The sequence below is a fragment of the Colossoma macropomum genome, unplaced genomic scaffold (assembly GCF_904425465.1).
Source record: "Colossoma macropomum unplaced genomic scaffold, Colossoma_macropomum, whole genome shotgun sequence".
Lineage (NCBI taxonomy): Eukaryota > Metazoa > Chordata > Actinopteri > Characiformes > Serrasalmidae > Colossoma > Colossoma macropomum.
The window spans coordinates 38,154,283-38,172,827 of record NW_023494790.1 but is presented as its reverse complement, the minus strand read 5'-3'; the positions used below and the strand labels follow the sequence as shown (position 1 = coordinate 38,172,827).

Below are 18,545 nucleotides of genomic sequence, written 5' to 3'. Positions count from 1 at the left end.
GCACAGCTGAGTGATGTCAGCATAGGGATTACACAGACATACAGCATTTTAACAGTTTAAACAAAAGAAGGGGTAGAACTTATGATTTTACAAAATTCATACTGAATAAGGGGCTCATTGTTTTAACAGCTCTTCTGTTTTAAAGAGGTGACTGAAGTTATATGTTGTTTAGTTTCTGTTTAAATTTTTAATTAATACATTTACATTCAGGAATATGAAATTTCGCCCAAATGAATATGATATTCTTTAGTTTTGTTATTTTTATAATGACTGAGGCCAAACAATAAATTAACCAAGAGAAGGTTAAATTCAGGGTCAAAACTGAAGGGTCAGTAATGAACCTAACAAACCTCCTGTGAACTCGCCTCACGAGCTTACCGCAGATCTCGCGAGATGGGAAACTTGTCGTCGCGTCTGAACTCTCGCGATAGTTGCGTTGCTGTCTGTGGCGGCCGAGGCCTTCAGTTCAGTTCAGCTCGGCTCGGCTCTGCGGCGGCTGCGTCTCGGATTTGAATGAAAAACGGCTCTGAAGCGGCTGCGGAGTCATGGCTTCGGCGCTGGAGCAGTTCGTGAATAATGTGCGGCAGCTGTCTGCTCAAGGTACCGACCCGGGAGCTCAGGGTTACGGCTGCTAGCGGTGGCTGACGAGGCTTATTTTGGAATTTTCCGTTCCACCTTAAGTGATGCGGCAGTTACACGCTGGTGCCTCGGGCGCCAGAACGTAGCTGCCGCACCATTTAAGGTGGAACGGAACATTTGAGCGAGAGGCCAGACTCAGCTCGGCGGTAGCTCTGTAGATAATATCGCGGAGCATTTGGTTTATATTTAACTTCCTCCACCAGACACCGCTTTTAACCGCCTTTACCCGCCTCGGATCTGTCCGTCTAACCGCGCCGAGTCTGCGGGAGCCCGTAAACAGAGCTGGGCTAACGCTAACGGCTAACTTAGCCTCCGTTAGCTTGTCCGGTCACTGTGTTTTGCTAATTCGAAGAACGTCTGTCCGTTTAAGAAGCGGCTCTTTAGATCCGGTTCGTTACCTTGCAGGCCTTCGGGAGGGATTTTAGCACTAAAACAGGCCTTATTCATCCCGAGGAGCTTCACTTCATCAGCAACGGGCAACTCCACCGATTTTCTAACATTTCTCTCTTATTAAATGGTTGAGATGTAAACAGAGTGGTTCAGAGTGGAATGAAATGGTTATGAATTCATGAATACATGAAATGGTTATGAATTCACTGCCTGATGACTGAGACACTGTTTTATGATAGTTTAGAGAACATAAACTCCATTCATGGTGGAGGGATACATGCAGGGCGCTGTGAGGCAAAATAGTCCCCAAAGAAAACTTATTATTTCAGATTTTCCTCTATTTTCCATCATCAACATTCCATATAAACTCAGAAGACTCGTGTAGGTTCACTGGTGGTTCTGGATAGTAAATAAAATGGCTATATTTGTGTTGTAGTCATGGCGACCCCTGGTTCCTATCACCACCACTGTAAAGACATCTGAACCATTACACCTCACACACTGAATTATGGTGGAATTTTGAAAAATTGGTGGAATTGGAGGCAGTATATCAGCTATATATGTATATTATCTTATGGATTTTGAAGTTTATGTGATACCTTTGACCGATAATGAGCTTTATAGGGGTGGATATATAAAGCAGCAGTGTTTCAAATAAAGTAGAACAATCAATAAACCATATATGAACAGTATAAAATGATAACAGTAAAACAGTTAAAATGAATGAAGTCGTTCCAAAGAGCTGTGAAGCAGCCGATCACAAACAACACGCAGATTCTCATAGCTTATAGAGACAGAGCCTTCAGTCCAACGGGCACAGCTGACCAGCAAAACACTGAACTAACCGCTCTGTGGTTTAATTCCTGCTCTGTGTTTAAATGGTGAATAAACGGCGTTTGGTGAAGTTACTCACAGTAAGCCTGACGACCACGACTGACCTGTTATTTCAGCAGAGGGTAATGTGTTCGTGAACAGACTGTGTCTGATATTGGAGTCAGTTCGCTGTGATGGGACAACACAATTCGTTTTTTCTGCAGAACACCTTTAATAGCAGGTTTTGTTCTGACAGCAGTGATGTTCAGCACTGTGTGAAGATCCTTTACTGTGTAAGCTGTGCTTTTTAAAGAGACGCGCCGGCCAAAAAATGAAAACGCAACCATCACTACCTCCATGTGTAAACATGCTTACTGTTCTCCTACAGCAGGGGTGTCCAGTCTTATCCACAAGGGGCCGGTGTGGCTGCGAGTTTTCATTCCCAACGAGCAGAAGCTCACCTGACTCTCCGTGTTTAATCAGTGGTTCAGCCTTCAAACAGCTGATCACAGGTAGTCCTGCTTTGTTGGAATTAAAACCTACAACCACAGCGGCCCTTTGCGGATAAGGTTGGACACCCCGTCCTACAGTGTCTCTGGTTTTAAAGACCAAAACTCCCTTCTGATGATGCGTCTTGAAGGTGGGAGGAGCTTGTTATCTTCCTTTAGGTGAACACACTGAGGGCGGGAGAAGCCGAGGATCACGTCTGTATTTATTAGCCTCTGCGTCAGTGGCTATACTAGCAGTCAGGATTTCTTGATCGCAATGGTTGTGTAATGTGTTTGTGCAGTGCATGCTGGGTGTTGTAGTGAGAAAACACAGATGGACCAAAAACCTAAAGGAAGTTTATTAATTTATTAACTTCATTAATGCAAACTTAAGTATCGTTTAGCAGCAGTAAGATACATTTGTAAAATATCACAGTACTGAATGTTAGCAGTTCTGCCCAGCCCTAAAACAGAGCACACACAGGGACAAAATACAGCCTCTGTTGCAAAATGTTATGCGGACAGTACAAACAACAAGCAGCCATTTACAGAGAAATTACACTAAGCTAGAACGATGAAGGAGATAAATAGCAGATATGCAGTTTCAGTAAGTTTAGATTAATTTTTCTTAGATTTCATAAAGTGAATAAGGCTGATCGACTAATGAGTTTCATCTGAAATGAAGGTGTTAATAGTGAGTCTGGCTGCAGTAACAGCCTCTACTCTTCTGGGAAGGCTTTACATTAGATGTTGAACATTGCTGTGCTGATTTGATTGAGCATTAGTGAGGTCAGGTACTGATGTTGGATGGTCAGTTCTGAGTCACTCCAACTCATCCCAAAGGTATTGGATGGAGCTCCATCACTCCAGAGAACACAGTTCCACTGCTCCACAGCCCAATGCCGGGGGGCTTTATACACCTTTAGCCCACGCTGGGCACTGGACATGGAGACCTTAGGATCATGTGCAGTTCACTTCAGGTCCTTTTATTGTCCCAGAGGGGAAATTAGTTTTACAGCCAGGTAAACTAAACATATAACACACAAAGATAAAAACACAACATCAGCAACGTCAACAAAAATACAGTGTATTAAATCCCATAATATAAAAAAATACATATCACAAAGTTAATAGTTGTATACCCTTCGATATGAAAGGTTCTTCCATCGGTTACTTTTGACCATCGAGAGCCAAAATCTGCATCCAGATGAAGAAGAAGCTGAAACTCCAAATGAAGTGGAAAACTCAGAATCCGTCTCACTTTCTGAGTAACTTGACAGATGAATGTAATTTCAGGGAGTTTAGACGTCGCTGATTATTTTGTTTGCCACTTTAATAATGTTATTGAGACGATTTCTATTCTGAACACTGAAGTTAAGTCAGTTAAAAAGTTTAAATGGATTCAGTAAATGACTTTTAGAAGAGGCTCATGATCTTCCTGTCCACACTGAACATGTTCAGCTTTCTTATAAAAAACACAATCTCTGCTGCCCTTTTTTACAGTTTATATCAGAATAAAGTTATATTTTATATTTTTATATTTTATATTTTATATCTTTAAAGTCAGCTTATCTTTACTAATTGTCTTCAGGTATTTATAACGGTCAGTAAATTCAGTTTCTGTGCTGTTAATCAATACAGGTGATGGTGCAGCTGCTCCAGAGTGTCCTGTTCCACTGGTCCTGTGTTTTCTCGCCTGCAGCCACATTCTTCCTGAGTAACTTTCCCCCATATATGACCTTCTCCTGTTTTTGTGTCTCCTCGCTGTGTCCGGCTCCGGTCCTCTCAGGTCAGATGACTCAGCTGTGCGAGCTGATCAACAAGAGCGGAGAGCTGCTGGCCAAGAACCTCTCCCACCTGGACACCGTCCTGGGGGCCCTGGACATCCAGGAGCACTCCCTCGGCGTGCTGGCTGTGCTGTGAGTGTCTCTTCCAGGATCTCAGTTACAGTGTTTGGGTTACAGTGTTTTTATGTAGTGGTTTCTGCATTAAACCCATCTCTATAGTGATGTGTGTGGCTGGTGTTTATGAATTGCTAACATTAGAGCAGATCTGCTGAAATGTTTCCCCAAGCTAATCTACAGTGTCATAAAGTGGAGCGTACACATTGAGGGTGGGCGATACAGTAGAAATATCATATCATAATACTTTAAGAGATTTTCACAATATTCATGACATGCATCACAATATTTGGTTTGTCTGAGGTTTAATAAGTTGGAAAAGGCAAAATAGAACCTGCAGTGCCACATATTAATGTTATTATAGTAATAACAGTAATAATAAATAAACCAAAAACTACAGTGATTTTAGTCAGTGTTTTACAAACATCAATCAGTTAAACAGGAATAATTAAGCTCACTTTGTAATAAACATTTACTCAGGTTCTCTGTAATTGGTGATCATCGTGATAACAATAAGGTCCTCATATCATCCAGCGCTGCTCTCAGTCCTGAAGTATCTTTAAAGCTCTAACTTCTCGGTGGGAAATGCTGTTATGTTCTGTGTTTGCAGACTGATTCTTTCATACTGTGTTCTAGATTCGTCAAGTTTTCCATGCCAAACATCCCTGACTTTGAGACGCTGTTTTCCCAAGTCCAGCTCTTCATCAGCACCTGCAACGGAGAGCACATTCGATACGCAACAGACACTTGTGAGTATTAAGATGTCTACAGTACAGCGCTGATTTTAAAGGGCTAAGATTAAGTTATTAATAAGTGATATTAATAGGAAGATAAACAGACTCTGAAATTTAAACAGTGCTTGACTGACTGATGTAACTCTCAGTTCTCAGTCGTCACACATACAGCAGAAACTCACAACATCTCTGCCAATTAATTACCACCAATACACATAATTCATACACCCTTAATGTACCCTTAAAGGGGAATCCCACTGATTATGAAAATTTCTCCCATAAATCAGTGTGTGAGATGTAATCAGAGTGATTCAGAGTGGTTTGGTGTGAAATGGTTCAGATCTCTTACAATGGTGGTGATAGGAACCAGGGGTCGCCATGACTACAACACCAATATAGACATTTTATTTACTATCTAGAACCACCAGTGAACCTACACGAGTCTTCTGAGTTTATATGGAATGTTGATGATGGGAAAATAGTGAAAAACCTGAAATAATAAGTTTGCCCATAAAAATACGTTTTAGACCAAAACCTTCTGGAAGGGAGTGTTTCACACCAAACCACTCTGACTTTTACATCTTAGCCCTTTAATTATGCAGGAATTCATCTTTAAAATGATTACTGATCCCATTTTCCCAGTAATAACTGATCCACTTTAATGTAGATTTTGTTAGATGTAGGTTTAGATGACACGTCCAGAAATAAACTGTCCTGTGTCTCATCTCTCGCTCGTCGTGTCCTAAACTGCTCTGTATAGTAGATGATGATTTCCTGCATTCTTAGTTTCTCTGTTTGTTTATCTTTTAGTTGCTGGCCTCTGCCACCAGCTGACCAATGCTCTAGTGGAGAGGAAGCAGGTGAGAGTTCTTCATCCAGTGTTTGACGAACAAAAGCCCATGTTTCCAGTTAGCACATCACAGTTAGCCACGTTACCATAACATTGCCGTCTGAACAAAACCTCCAGAACTGTCACTTTAAAAACGTGCTAAAGCCTGTCGGAGCTGGATTAGTTTAATCTGGGGAGGTGCTGCAATCTGAGTGATCACAAACAAGATCCGTGGTTTTAATCCAGTATGAATCTGCAGCGCCTGTAGTTTTTACAGTCTGCTGAGTAATAATTCCAGAGTGAATTACCTTCTATAATTGGCTGAACTCCCTCAGTATCAGCAGTGCTGCTCAGATCCACATCACAGTGACGTGATAACAAACAGTCTAATAGAAATACTGATGAAACGGAGCTCGAATTGACCAAAATCCTCAGTCCTCAAATTCAAGACTCCTGAGCTCCACCACAGTTTCCTCCTGTACGCTGCGTGATTATGCTTAATCATTTGAAATTGCTGTTGATAACAAGCATCACCCCACACTCCTCCCTCATCCAGAATTGTGGCTCCTGTCGCATAACGCTGACATAAACATCCACGCGATGATGTTAGGGTCTGGGCTATTTGGACTAATTTGGAGAAGATCCTTCATCCTGTACGATTCAGCCAATCGAACCACACACAGATGACAGATTACATTACTGGACCTCCTCTGAAACTAATCCAGCTCCAACAGTCATTCTGATTCATTTCATTATGAAATTTTATCACAGTGTAGATGGAATCTGCTGTGGTCCAGCTATAAAAGTAAATAAATAAAATGAATAAATACATTTTTTCTTTCTTTATATTTGTGAACTATTACAGTAATCTGTAATAACCAATTAGAGAGACAGTCTTTTGCAAAAGTTTGTGCGCCTCTGGTCAGTTTACATGTTGTTGAGTTTCTGAGTGTTAAGAAGTTACACATCCTCTACAGAGACACACCTCTACACATATAAAAAATAATAAACAATTACTTACTGTTTGTTTACTGAATTAGACACAGAATTTGCAAAAGTTATGGCACCTATAATGTTTCCAGTATGTAAAAATAATAGAAATTGTGCAGGAGTATTTGTAGAACAGTGTCTGTGTGTCTCCAGAGAGGATGTGTTAACTTATTTTCACTTAGAAAATCAGCGACATGTAAACTGCCCCGGGTGTTCAGACGTTTGCGTACGGCTGTGTGTTTATGAGTAACGGGTAGAGGAGCGCGGGCTGAGTGTAGTGATTGCTCTGTGTGAAATGAAGGGTGCAGGACGAGATAAACAGCTGCAAATCAGACTCTACAGAGTTGGAAGCTGAGCAGACTGAAATCTAACCTGTCTGATGTTCTTTACCTTCACAGCCCTTACGGGGGATAAGCATACTTAAACAGGCAATAGAGAAGATGCAGATGAACACAAACCAACTTACCTCAATTCATGCAGACCTGTGTCAGGTGGGTCGTCACTTTGCTGACTTAGTCTCTTCACAGCTTTACGTTTTCCTAAACTGCATTAGCTTAATGAGACTGTGTTTATCAGAGGGTCTTTATTTCACTTAAATTGTATATCAGACCAACACGATAAGACTTTAGCAGCATTTTATATACAGCACTATTCAAAAGTTTGAGACTGTCCTTCATTCATTTAATTTCCAGTCAAAAAAGTTCATTTTTCAGGAGATTAGATACAAGATAACCCACTTGAATAAAGAAGGAGAAAACCAAACGAAAATAAGCAGGAGTTTCCAAAACTGACTAAAAGCTCCAGAGAAAACGTGGCTCCTAACAACCACCTAGAAGAGCTGGTCGACCCCAAAACTGCCCCATCAGATAAACAGCACTTAAAGCTTTCATCTCTGAGAGAGAGGAGAAAATCAAGCTGCTTCAGATCTGAAAACATCCACAGGTGTTTCTGTTCATCCTTCCACTGTGAGAAGACGACTCAGCGCTGTGGGTCTGAAAGGATGTGTAGCTGTTTAAGAAGAACCTCACTGAGAAAAGGAGACGGACACATCAAACAAAGAAGCTGAACGATGGACTGACCACCCCAGAGTCCAGACCTCAACACCACTGAATGTGTTTGATTACTTCAGAAAATCATCAACCAGCTTCTAAGACTGAACTTTGGAGGTGTGTCTGCAGATTCTTTGAGGAACTGAAAGTGAGTCTCCTGAAAAGAATGGAAGCTGGAATAAAGGTGAAGAGCGACTCACTGACTCACACGGCTGAGAGTAGATTTAGCTGCTGAGGACTCGGTGGATTTCCTGTTAAATATGTGTTTTCAGATGCTGAATAATGAGTTATGTGCACTCAGTGTCTGTTTTGAGTGGAATTTAAATAAATGAAGGGTCTCTATAGTGTATAAGTATAGGTATGCTGTGCAGTGATGAGGAACTAAACGGTGCTTGTTTTGTGTATCTGCAGTTGTGTTTGCTGGCGAAGTGCTTCAAGCCTGCAGTCCCTTTCCTGGAGCTGGACATGATGGACATCTGTAAGGAGAACGGCGCGTACGACGCCAAGCACTTTCTGTGTTACTACTATTACGGCGGGATGATCTACACGGGTCTGAAGAACTTTGAACGGGCACTGTATTTCTTTGAGCAGGTACTGACCCGTCTGTAAACCTCGCTACTGTCGGAGTTACTCTGTCAGGTTCTGAGGGTCTCTAATTAAAGTTAAATTAAACATTTCAATTTAGGTAAACGTTACTGACTGTGATATCAGTGAAGCTAAACTACACTCTCAAAAAAGATGAATCCTTTGCATGGTGAAAGCGTTCTTCAGATTGACGGAGAATGTGTCGTAGATCGTTCGATAAAGAACTTTTTTGAAAAGGGTTCTATATAGCACCAAAAAGGGCTCTTCTTTTGTAACATGCTTAATATAGTAACACTAGAGGAACCCTTTTTGGTGCTACATAGAACCCTTTTTAAAAAGGTTCTATATAGAACCATATAAAACACACTGAAGAACCATTTCATGATGCAAAGAACCCTTTAGTTGTGTACATTATATGGAAGGTTCCTTAAACTGTGCGTGTCTTTTTAAGAACCACCCATTGTTCTTTAGGGAATCAAAAGCGTTTTCTATGGTTCTTTTAAAGAGTATAGAGTTTGTGTCAAGAGTTTTTTGTACTGACTAGAAATTGTAATTTTGTTAGTGTTTAAAATGTAGAACACACTCATCTAACGTGACTGGAGGCCAGTCGTATTTGATTTAAAGGTTCATACGGCTAAAGACATTTAGTCTCGCACTTAACGTTCGTGTTTAGAAGAGTTTCCTGTTATTCTGTGGTGCCGATGTGCACATCAGACAAAAAGAGTGGAACAGCACACGTAACGAGTTTCAGCTCTGAAAGCACTCCAACTCCCAGGTTATCATGAGATACAAACAAAGCTAAACTGGACCAGAGCTGTTTCTGCTTTTATGCAAAAGACAAGTGACTGAAAAGAGAGAGTGGTAAAAAAAAATTATGGTAAATGTATAGCAAAGTAAGTAAAATATGACCAAGGATTATTGCTAAGGCAGTACAAAATAAAAAATGAGTATTTAGTAAGACAGAAGATTAACAAATTAAAAAATCTGTTAAAACTATAGATATATCAGTAATAAAAATAAATAAATAGTAGAATATGAAGAAAAAGATGAAGGTAGAACAATAATAAAACCATAACAGTAATGATAAAATAGTAAAATGCTAAAAAATAAAGTTAAATAAGTGACAACAAAAACAATAAATCAACCAAGAAAACAGCTAAAATAAATAATATAAAATAAAATATTAACAATCGCCTCCGTTATCAGGAGATACAATCAGAGCTGAACTGGGCCGGAGCTGTTTGTGCTTTTACACACAGTGGCAGTGAAACTCCGTCTGAGGCTGAAACGCGGAGATCAGTCAGAGCTGGAGGAACGTTTCACTGTGAACTGGCGGCTGAGCTGAAACTGTAGAGAGATTATTAACTCTAAACTCTGAGTTCAGCTCGTCTCTCCATCTTTCCTCTCTCAGTTCTCTGATTGGCTGCTTCCTGAGTCACTCTCTCAGTTACAGCGCTGACCGTCTCACTGCAGGACTCACGTTTAGAGTCGCACACATCAAACATGTTTGATAATATCGGAGGATCTCTGATCACTTCAGAGCAGATCAGAGGGATGAAGAGTGACTCGCTTCTCCGCTCACACTACAGATCATCTACTCCATCAGTCGCTTCACATCGAGCTCCGACCTTTTCAGATTGTGGAAATTTGTTGGAAGGAAAATTGGAGTAAAAAAAATCAGCTTTAGAATGTCTGTTGCTTTAAAATGCAAACATGGAATAAAACGAATAAAACAAAAATATATTAATATTTCTAAATCATTTTGGTACTTGTAATTTCAACACTGAGCAAAGTCATCTCATCATTTTAGCCATTATTGACCCCATGGTGTTCAAATTTTAGTCCAGACAGTATTTTTACTAGGACGCCCTTCACTTCATCCAGAACGATGTGACTTTTACCTCCTGTGTGAGTTTTACAGCGTCTTCTTCACGTCAGGTGTCTGTTTTAGGGTCACTTTTCTACTGAATCAGAAGATGACGAGCAGATCCATCATGATTTCAGCCCTAATCGGTAACGTTTTGTCTTTTTTTTCTCCTCTCAGGCAATAACCACTCCAGCTATGGCAGTCAGTCACATCATGTTAGAGGCGTATAAGAAGTACATTCTGGTCTCCCTCATTCTTCATGGCAAAGTCCAGCAGCTCCCCAAATACACGTCACAGATCGTCGGCAGGTTCATTAAGGTGAGGACAAGAGCTGAAACACAGAGAGCTGATGTGGGACTTCGTGTTTAAGAACAGCATGAACAACAAACTGCTAATAGAGGAGTTGGGGCGTTTATTCATGTTTTATTGAGGATGAAATGCACAGTCAGCTGTAATTGGACAAACTACTACTATAATAATAATTCCAGTAATAATTAGAGGCAGGAGGAGAAATTGATGCAATGCAGTATTTTAGATTTAAAAACAGCATCAATACACGTGTCCCAAATATCAATATATTATCATGTAGTTGTTCTGATTTTTCACATGGATCCACTGATGTGGGGATTGTGAGCTGATTCCAATATCCAGAAATTCTCATTTACATATCTGCCAAAGCTGAAACGGAAACATTTGTGAAACGTAGACTAAATCTACCTGGATTAGCTTTACAGAGACATTACTAATGCAGTAAAATGAATAAATGCAGATTTTTCACTGTAGTAACTCAGCATCACCTAAACAATCTGCTCTTCTAGAGTTCAGCACACACACATCACACATCAGTTTGAAATATCGGCCAAATCTGTCGATACAGATATGATTCTGATATGCATCCCTAATATAGTATATAGATGTGTATTTAGCTCATTGGTAGACTAATAGACTTTTACAGCACAACAGCAGGAGTCTCTGAACATTTACATTCACCTGCCAGACTAAACTGCTCTGAATAAAAGCACTTGTTAAACATTTGTGGATAAAGTCTGTTGTAAATGTTTGTCTACTTCACAAATAAAAACATCTGTTCAATGTGGAAATGTAAGACATTTATGAGAGCTGATTTACAGATTCTGAGTGAAGAGAGACGTGAGATGAGCTGTGTATAAACTTTATTAGCTAAAACAAAGTTTTCTTTTAGAGGAACAATTTGCAAAAGTAATAAATCGTAATATTTCATAAAGTGTCACATCTCAATACTTAACATACCACAGGTCTCTAAATATTACATTGTGATATTGTATTGTGAGGCCTGTAGTGATTCTAACTGTAATGCTGTGATTATTATTCAGTTGTTCTAGTTGTTATTATTGCCTTGAGCTCATCAGTAACTGGATGGGACAAAACATTCTGCAGTTGAATGAAGATAAAACAGAGATTGTTTAATTCAGGAATAGCAGTGAGAGGCTCAGACTAGCTGTGTATCTGGACTCAAGAGCCCTAAAATCTAAAGAACTAAAGTACGTAACCTTGGTGTACTGATGGACTCTGATCTTAGTTTTATCAGTCGTGTTACTAAATCAGCTTTTTATCACCTTAAGAACATCAACAGGATCAGAGATGTTCTGACTAAAGCAGAGCGGGAGAACCTCATCCACGCCTTTATTTCTAGCAGGATTGATCACTGTAATGGTCGCCTAAATGACTCCCAAAAAAGACCAGAGTCTCACTAGGAGTAAAAGAAGGAAACACATTCTTAAGTCCTTACACTACCAGTCTGTTCCAGACTAGACTTTAAGGAGCTGTTACTGCTCTATACATGTCTTAATGGTGCAGGAGCAGCGTATTTATCTGATCTGCTGCAGCGATATGAGCTGAGCAGAACTCTCAGATAATTAGGAACTGGTCAGTCAGTCTGAAGGTGAAGACTAAACATGGAGAAGCAGTGTTTAGATACTGTGCTGCTCTTAAATGGACCCACTGGACAGAGAGCATTAGAAGAGCCCGACACTGGACGCTTTAAATCAGCCTGAAAACGATCCTGTTAGAGCAGCTTTCAGCTCAGTTTAAACACTGTTAGCGTTTCTAGAGTGTTCTCCTCTGTAACGGCTTTTATTTTTTAATTTGATTAAATTAAAAATTAATTATCCTAATTTAATTTCGAATTTGATTTTTAATTATCCTAAATCATTTTTTAATGTAATGATTTTCTCCTTTAAATCTATTGTTTTAATCACGTTTTATTCATGTTTTTAATTTCTATTCTTCTTTACTTTTTAAACAGCTCTGTATTTCTCATTTGTAAAGCACTCTGAATGGCAGCAGTGTATGAAAGATGCTGTATAAATAAACCTGGCTTTCCTTATTAATATTCTAATTTCTGTTTGTGCTCCTGCAGCCTCTCAGTAATGTTTACCATGAGCTGGCGCAGGTTTACACCACCAACAACCCGGCGGAGCTGCGCAGCCTGGTCAACAAGCACAGCGAGACGTTCACACGGGACAACAACACGGGCCTCGTCAAACAGTGTCTGTCCTCGCTCTACAAGAAGAACATCCAGAGGCTAACCAAGGTTATCTAGAGCACAGAAAACCAGACGAGTTTTCATAGTTTCACTTTAACGTTAAACAGTAAATTATGCAGATGTTTAGTCTGTGCGTACTAGAGAAGTTACTGTAATTTTGCATTGTTTGAAGTTGGTGCTTGACAGTGAGATTCATTTATAAGAAAAAGGTTTATTTTTAACACGTGTATGTTTTCTGTTCACTGCTCAGACTTTTCTGACGTTGTCCTTACAAGACATGGCTAGTCGAGTGCAGCTCTCTGGCCCTCAGGAAGCTGAGAAATACGTCCTACACATGGTAAATCAGCCTCACCACCATCAAAAACACATTCTCAACAGCTGAGCTGTTCGTTTGACACTCAGTGGTGATCAGTCAGCCTGTGAGGGGCTTGTTTTTTCCACAGTCTGCTTGTTTCACTTTGCTAATATTATTCAGAGCTTTATATTATGATACATTTTCCTTTTAAATAGGAGTTAGAATACAATAGAATAGAATTAAACTTCATTAGCCATTCCAGGAAATGTGGCCTTTGGCTTCACCAAATTGAACAAGACATAAAAGGTAAATAACAGTGTTTACAATCGAACACACACCAGCTTAAAACACAACAGTCATCAAAACTATCAGAGTACAACTAGAATTAAACTTGTCAGATCAATAGTTTGATGTCATATGTACAGACTGTTCACTCCCCAGTCCATATATAAACTACAGTGCAGAAACAGCCCACATTGAATTCACTGTTTTTTGTGATGTCACAGACACCAAGACATACCCACCGGTGCAGTCTATAGCAGTTTAGCCCCGCCCATTCACACTGAAGATATGAGGAGTGTTTCAGTCCAGACTGCTTCTTGAATAAGAACACAATACAGGACAGCCAATCAGAACAGAGTTCATTTACATATATTGGTCCTGAAGGCACAGTAATAAAAACAGCTTGTTTCATTCTGAAGGATAAAGAGAGTCACATAAAAATGAATTATGACTGTTTTTGACATAAACAACCACACAAAGGCAATGAGCTCAGTGAGATTTGGGCTGTTTGAGTAAATGACTGAAGGTGGTCTGTCTGTCTGTGTGTCTGTCTGTCTGTCTGTCTGTCTGTCTGTGTGTGTGTGTGTGTGTGTGTGTGTATGTGTTTTGCTCTCTGAAATGTTCCTGTCCTCCTCACAGATTGAAGATGGAGAGATTTACGCTAGTATCAATCAGAAAGATGGCATGGTCTGTTTCCATGACAACCCTGAGAAATACAACAACCCCGCGATGCTCCACAAAATTGACCAGGAGGTTCGTAATAAAGACACTGCAGAGCTTTAATCTGTCGCTCTACACGGAACCAAACTAATGAGACCACAGTACATTGTTAAAAAGAGGGTTTCTCGAGGGTTCTTTGGTGAAGAAAATGGTGCTACATAGGACCATGGTCAGTCAGAGAACCCTTTGCATGATTAAAAGGTTCTTCAGATTGATGGAAAGTGTGCATGAATGTGAAGGGTTCTATATAGCACCCAAAAGCGTTCTTCTATTGTTACAAGCTTGAACCGTTTTCTAGAAGGTAACATCTACAGTACAATCTGAAGAACACTTTCACCATGCAAAGGGTTCTCTGAGCGTTCATAGTTCTATATAGAGCCACGTTCTTTACTAAAGAACTTTTGAAGGGGTTCACAGATCTATACTGATTAATCAATAACACTAATCAGTATCAGCAGTGTGCTGTAATGTGTGTACAGGTATGAATGCTTATGAACGCTGATTCAAGCTTGTGTAGCTGCTGCCGTTCGACACTGAACAGAGTCGCTTCTCTGAGGTTCTAGCAGCTCTTTTTGGTTCTAAGTTTTTCCGCCTACAAATGCACTTCATTGTGATTCAGTGACGCTGGAGTTCAGGTAAACAAGCTCAGAGGAAACTCAGAGCTTTAACACGAAAAGCTTTAGGTGCTCAGTAAATCAGTGAGCCGTACTGTGTATAATACAGTACACAAATGTCTAATTAGTAATGTAATATTTATTACATCCAGAATAAACAGTCCTTTGTATTAGGGGTCGATTGATCTGTGTATTGGCCGATACTGATTATTAATAGATGAGGAGACCAATGACTGATATGTGGGGCTGATATTAATTTGCTGTAACTGTAAAGTTAACAGTGACAAAATTTACAGCAACAAAATGAACATTAACGGATCATAAATGTAAAAAAAATACTAACGCTAAATATATGTTTATGTAAATATTGTCATAATACCCGGCTTTTCACTATATATATTTCTGAGTTCTGAAATTGGAACAGATTTCAGCCGTATTTAACAAATACTGTCAAAAACTATGAATCCAGTTATTTGCATTTAACGTTTCACACACTGAGCTGCACTGAATCCAGTTAAACAGGAGTAATGATGATCTCTTCGTAGTCAAACGTGCGGTTAGTCACTGTGTTTAAGTACTGACAAGATCCACGATATACTCAGAAAAGCATATTATAGCGGAATTTATCATGATAATGATAAATATTGTCATATTGCCCAGCTCTACATTAAAATATTCATCCACCAACATGGACGGTGATGAACAGACACCCATGTCCAAAATGAACTCACTGACGGTCGAATGTGACCCAGAAGCTCAAGTCTGCTCACTGTTTGCTGGAATGTGGTTCCTCCTGATGGTTCTTTCTGGTTCTGTCTGTGTGCTTTTCTCTCACAGATGCTGAAATGTATAGAGTTAGATGAGAAACTAAAGGCCATGGATCAGGAGATCACCGTCAATCCCCAGTTTGTGCAGAAGGTACGTAGATTCCTCACCGTCCAGAAATTACTGCTCATCTCATTAAGACAGGCCAGCGATGACCTCTTAGACTGATCAGGAATCAAAGACTTTCTGACAGAAGGGTGAAAAACGCAGTAATGCTGCGTTCATGAGAACTGAGACTCAGACTTTTCAGACATGGAGCTCCCAGCGCCCAGCTGTCTGAGGTGGGAAAGAATTGGACTTGCAGCACTTTAGCTCTCGTTCGGCTGCTGCAGGAGTGTAAAAAATAAAATTACGTTTTACGTTTTAAAGTTGTTTGGTTAATTCGGTTAGTTCAAAAGTAGCCGGAAGCTCTGGCAGTTCACCAATAATGTAGTGCCAAAAATCTCAGTTTCATTAAAAACCACCTGCTGTTACTCTGTGATCATGTTGATGTGTTGTCAGAGCTGCTGCTCAGAGCTTGTGATAAACTCTGAGTGGACGTTAAGTTGGGTGGCCATTCAGATTGACGTCGTTCGTTGTGAGTGCAGCAGTTGGAGCCGCTGCTTCACCTCTTTGTAATGAAACATGCAGTCGGTCAGTGTTTTAAAATTGTTTAAAGTTCTGGGGAACAAAGTGTGAAATATTAAAAATATGATAATAAAAACGAGTGTTATTAAACTTTCATCACAGATTGAACAAAAAAAACAGGATAGAAATACAATGAAATTGCTTATCAGATCTGTCTGATAACTGTGTGGGTGTTAGCTTTTGCTGGGTGGTTAGCTTTGTCTTGATTAGCTTTGTCTGGGCGGTTAGCTTTCCCTCTGTAAGTTTGTCCAACTCGAATGCATGGAGACTAAAGAGGGTCTAGTTAAAGCTGTGTGGGCGGGACAAAAACAGCAGCCTTGTGATTAGTGAAGGGACTGCTTATGTACATCAGGGGTGTCCAGTCTTATCCACCAGTATGGCTGCATGTTTTCACTCCACCAAAGCAGGAGGTCACCTGACGAAATGTTTGAAGACCAACTGATTAAACAAGTAGAATCAGGTGAGCTTCAGCCTGTGTGCTGTGGATAAGAAGATTAGCTCTGCCCTGTTTACACTGAAAAAGGTGAATTTTGGTTATTGGACATTGTGAAGTTATTTGCTAGACGTACTTTGTACATGAGTCTTATTCCTTACGAAACCAAGATTAACCTGCGTAGGAAGAAAACAGACTTCCTGAGGCTTTAAAAGCTCATGATGCCACAATACACTCAGAAAGGATACTTAGATGTAATTTATCACAGTAACACTCACGTATCGTCATGTTACTCACCCAGCGGTCTTTAGGAAACCTTCTCACACTCTCTTTCTGCCTCTCACGATCACATCCTGACCTGACCTCTCCTCTGACCTCTGCAGAGTATGGGAACGCAAGAAGACGATGTTGGCAGTAAGACGTCCTCCTACTCCTGAGGCCGCTGCACAGAGCGCTGCCCTGCCGCTCTCGTGATAAAACCATCATCAGGAAGAATCTCAATCTATTGATTATGGACTATATTGGAGGAAACAGAAACATGTCTGATGTGATAATTTGGTTCTTTCTTTCACAGCTCGCTCATCTACACCAACCCTGTTTCGTCAGTGTTTTATTTATCGATGTTGACGTGGAGAAGCCACTGCTGCATTTATGGCCGTAACAATAAAGCGACTGGACTTCTTTGTTCAAAAGCTTTTGCCTTTTTGTTGGAGCCTTTTAATGAAAACAGTCACATTTTATTCTATATTTTCTACTTTTTTGTTTTATTTATTTATAGCCAGTTATTAATGGTACCGACTCCTCGCGCTGCAGTGCTGGTGTCGTCTGTCAGGTCTGTTTTCACCTTGTTAGTTTGTGTTCCTGGTCATAATTCACATCACGTAAAAGACTAAATTCTTGTTTTTCTGTCAAAATGTAATGACATTTTGCTCCACCTCTCAAACATTTTATGACTTTTGATGACGTGACTGTGCACCAGGGGGCGCGGCAAAATAATATTAAGCAAAAACATCTATTGATCTATGGATTTAACCCCCATCACAGAGAGAACAGCTCTGCAAGCTCAGAGACCCTCACAGAGAGTTTCACTCACAGAAACAGCAGCACAGAAGAGGATCAGCTATGATTTCATTCACACTGACTTTAATATATTCTATATTTCCAGCTGAACAGAGTTAAAAAACGTTAAGCACTTAATTCGGGTGTGTGACTCATGTTGGACACCCAGCCGACGGTACCGACCACAGGTGATCGTGGTCACCTGTGTGCTACGTCAGCCTGAATGTCTCCGGTACAGGCCTCTCCCATTTTGCACAATTTTTAAAAAGTTATACAGGGTGATTCAAAAAGATTGATCTGATTTCAAAATGATTGATTTCACTTGTAAATCATTATAGATCAATGCAGTAAACTGTAAATGGTTTAATGAGCATAAAGTTTATTATGTAATTGTACAAGGTCTCAGTCTGAACCTCCTCCAGCTGTACGGACAACATCAACGCCATAGTCAAACTCATCCCATACTGGATTGAGCGTGTCGGGTGTCGCTGCACTCACGGCTCTTTCAGTGCGATTTCGGAGATCATCCATGGTTGTGGAACCAACGCCGAACGCTCTGAGCTGTTGGAGCTTCACTGCCCACGAAAATCACTCTGCACAGTTATGGCTGATTCACTCTTATTGAAGTGGAGAACGCAGAACGCTTTCTGCTCAGGGGTCTCATCTCCTCTCAGACTGAAGGGAGCCATCTTCCACTGACGGTCAGAAACTCTATGACCCCCTCTTTCAATTGGATTGTGATTGGTTCCTTGGCACCTCACGGTTGTGCAAATATGGTGCTTTGAAATCAGATGAATCTTTTTGAATCATCCTGTATATAGGATGATATACAACATGTTCTCCATCAATCTAAAGAACCATTTCATAGTGTAGAGAACTGC

The 18,545-nt window shown here is 40.3% G+C and overlaps 1 protein-coding gene across 1 annotated transcript; it reads left to right on the top strand.

The window, feature by feature from the left end:
* The first annotated feature begins 418 nt into the window (after window positions 1–418).
* cops3 (COP9 signalosome subunit 3) lies at window positions 419–17,297 on the top strand. Its single transcript, XM_036573331.1, has 12 exons — window positions 419–600; window positions 4,120–4,249; window positions 4,868–4,980; window positions 5,776–5,825; window positions 7,183–7,275; window positions 8,245–8,424; window positions 10,463–10,603; window positions 12,684–12,857; window positions 13,060–13,146; window positions 14,026–14,139; window positions 15,558–15,638; window positions 16,989–17,297. The coding sequence occupies exons 1-12, from the start codon at window positions 546–548 to the stop codon at window positions 17,040–17,042; spliced, it is 1,272 nt and encodes a 423-aa protein (XP_036429224.1). The 5' UTR covers window positions 419–545; the 3' UTR covers window positions 17,043–17,297.
* The last annotated feature ends 1,248 nt before the right edge of the window (window positions 17,298–18,545 follow it).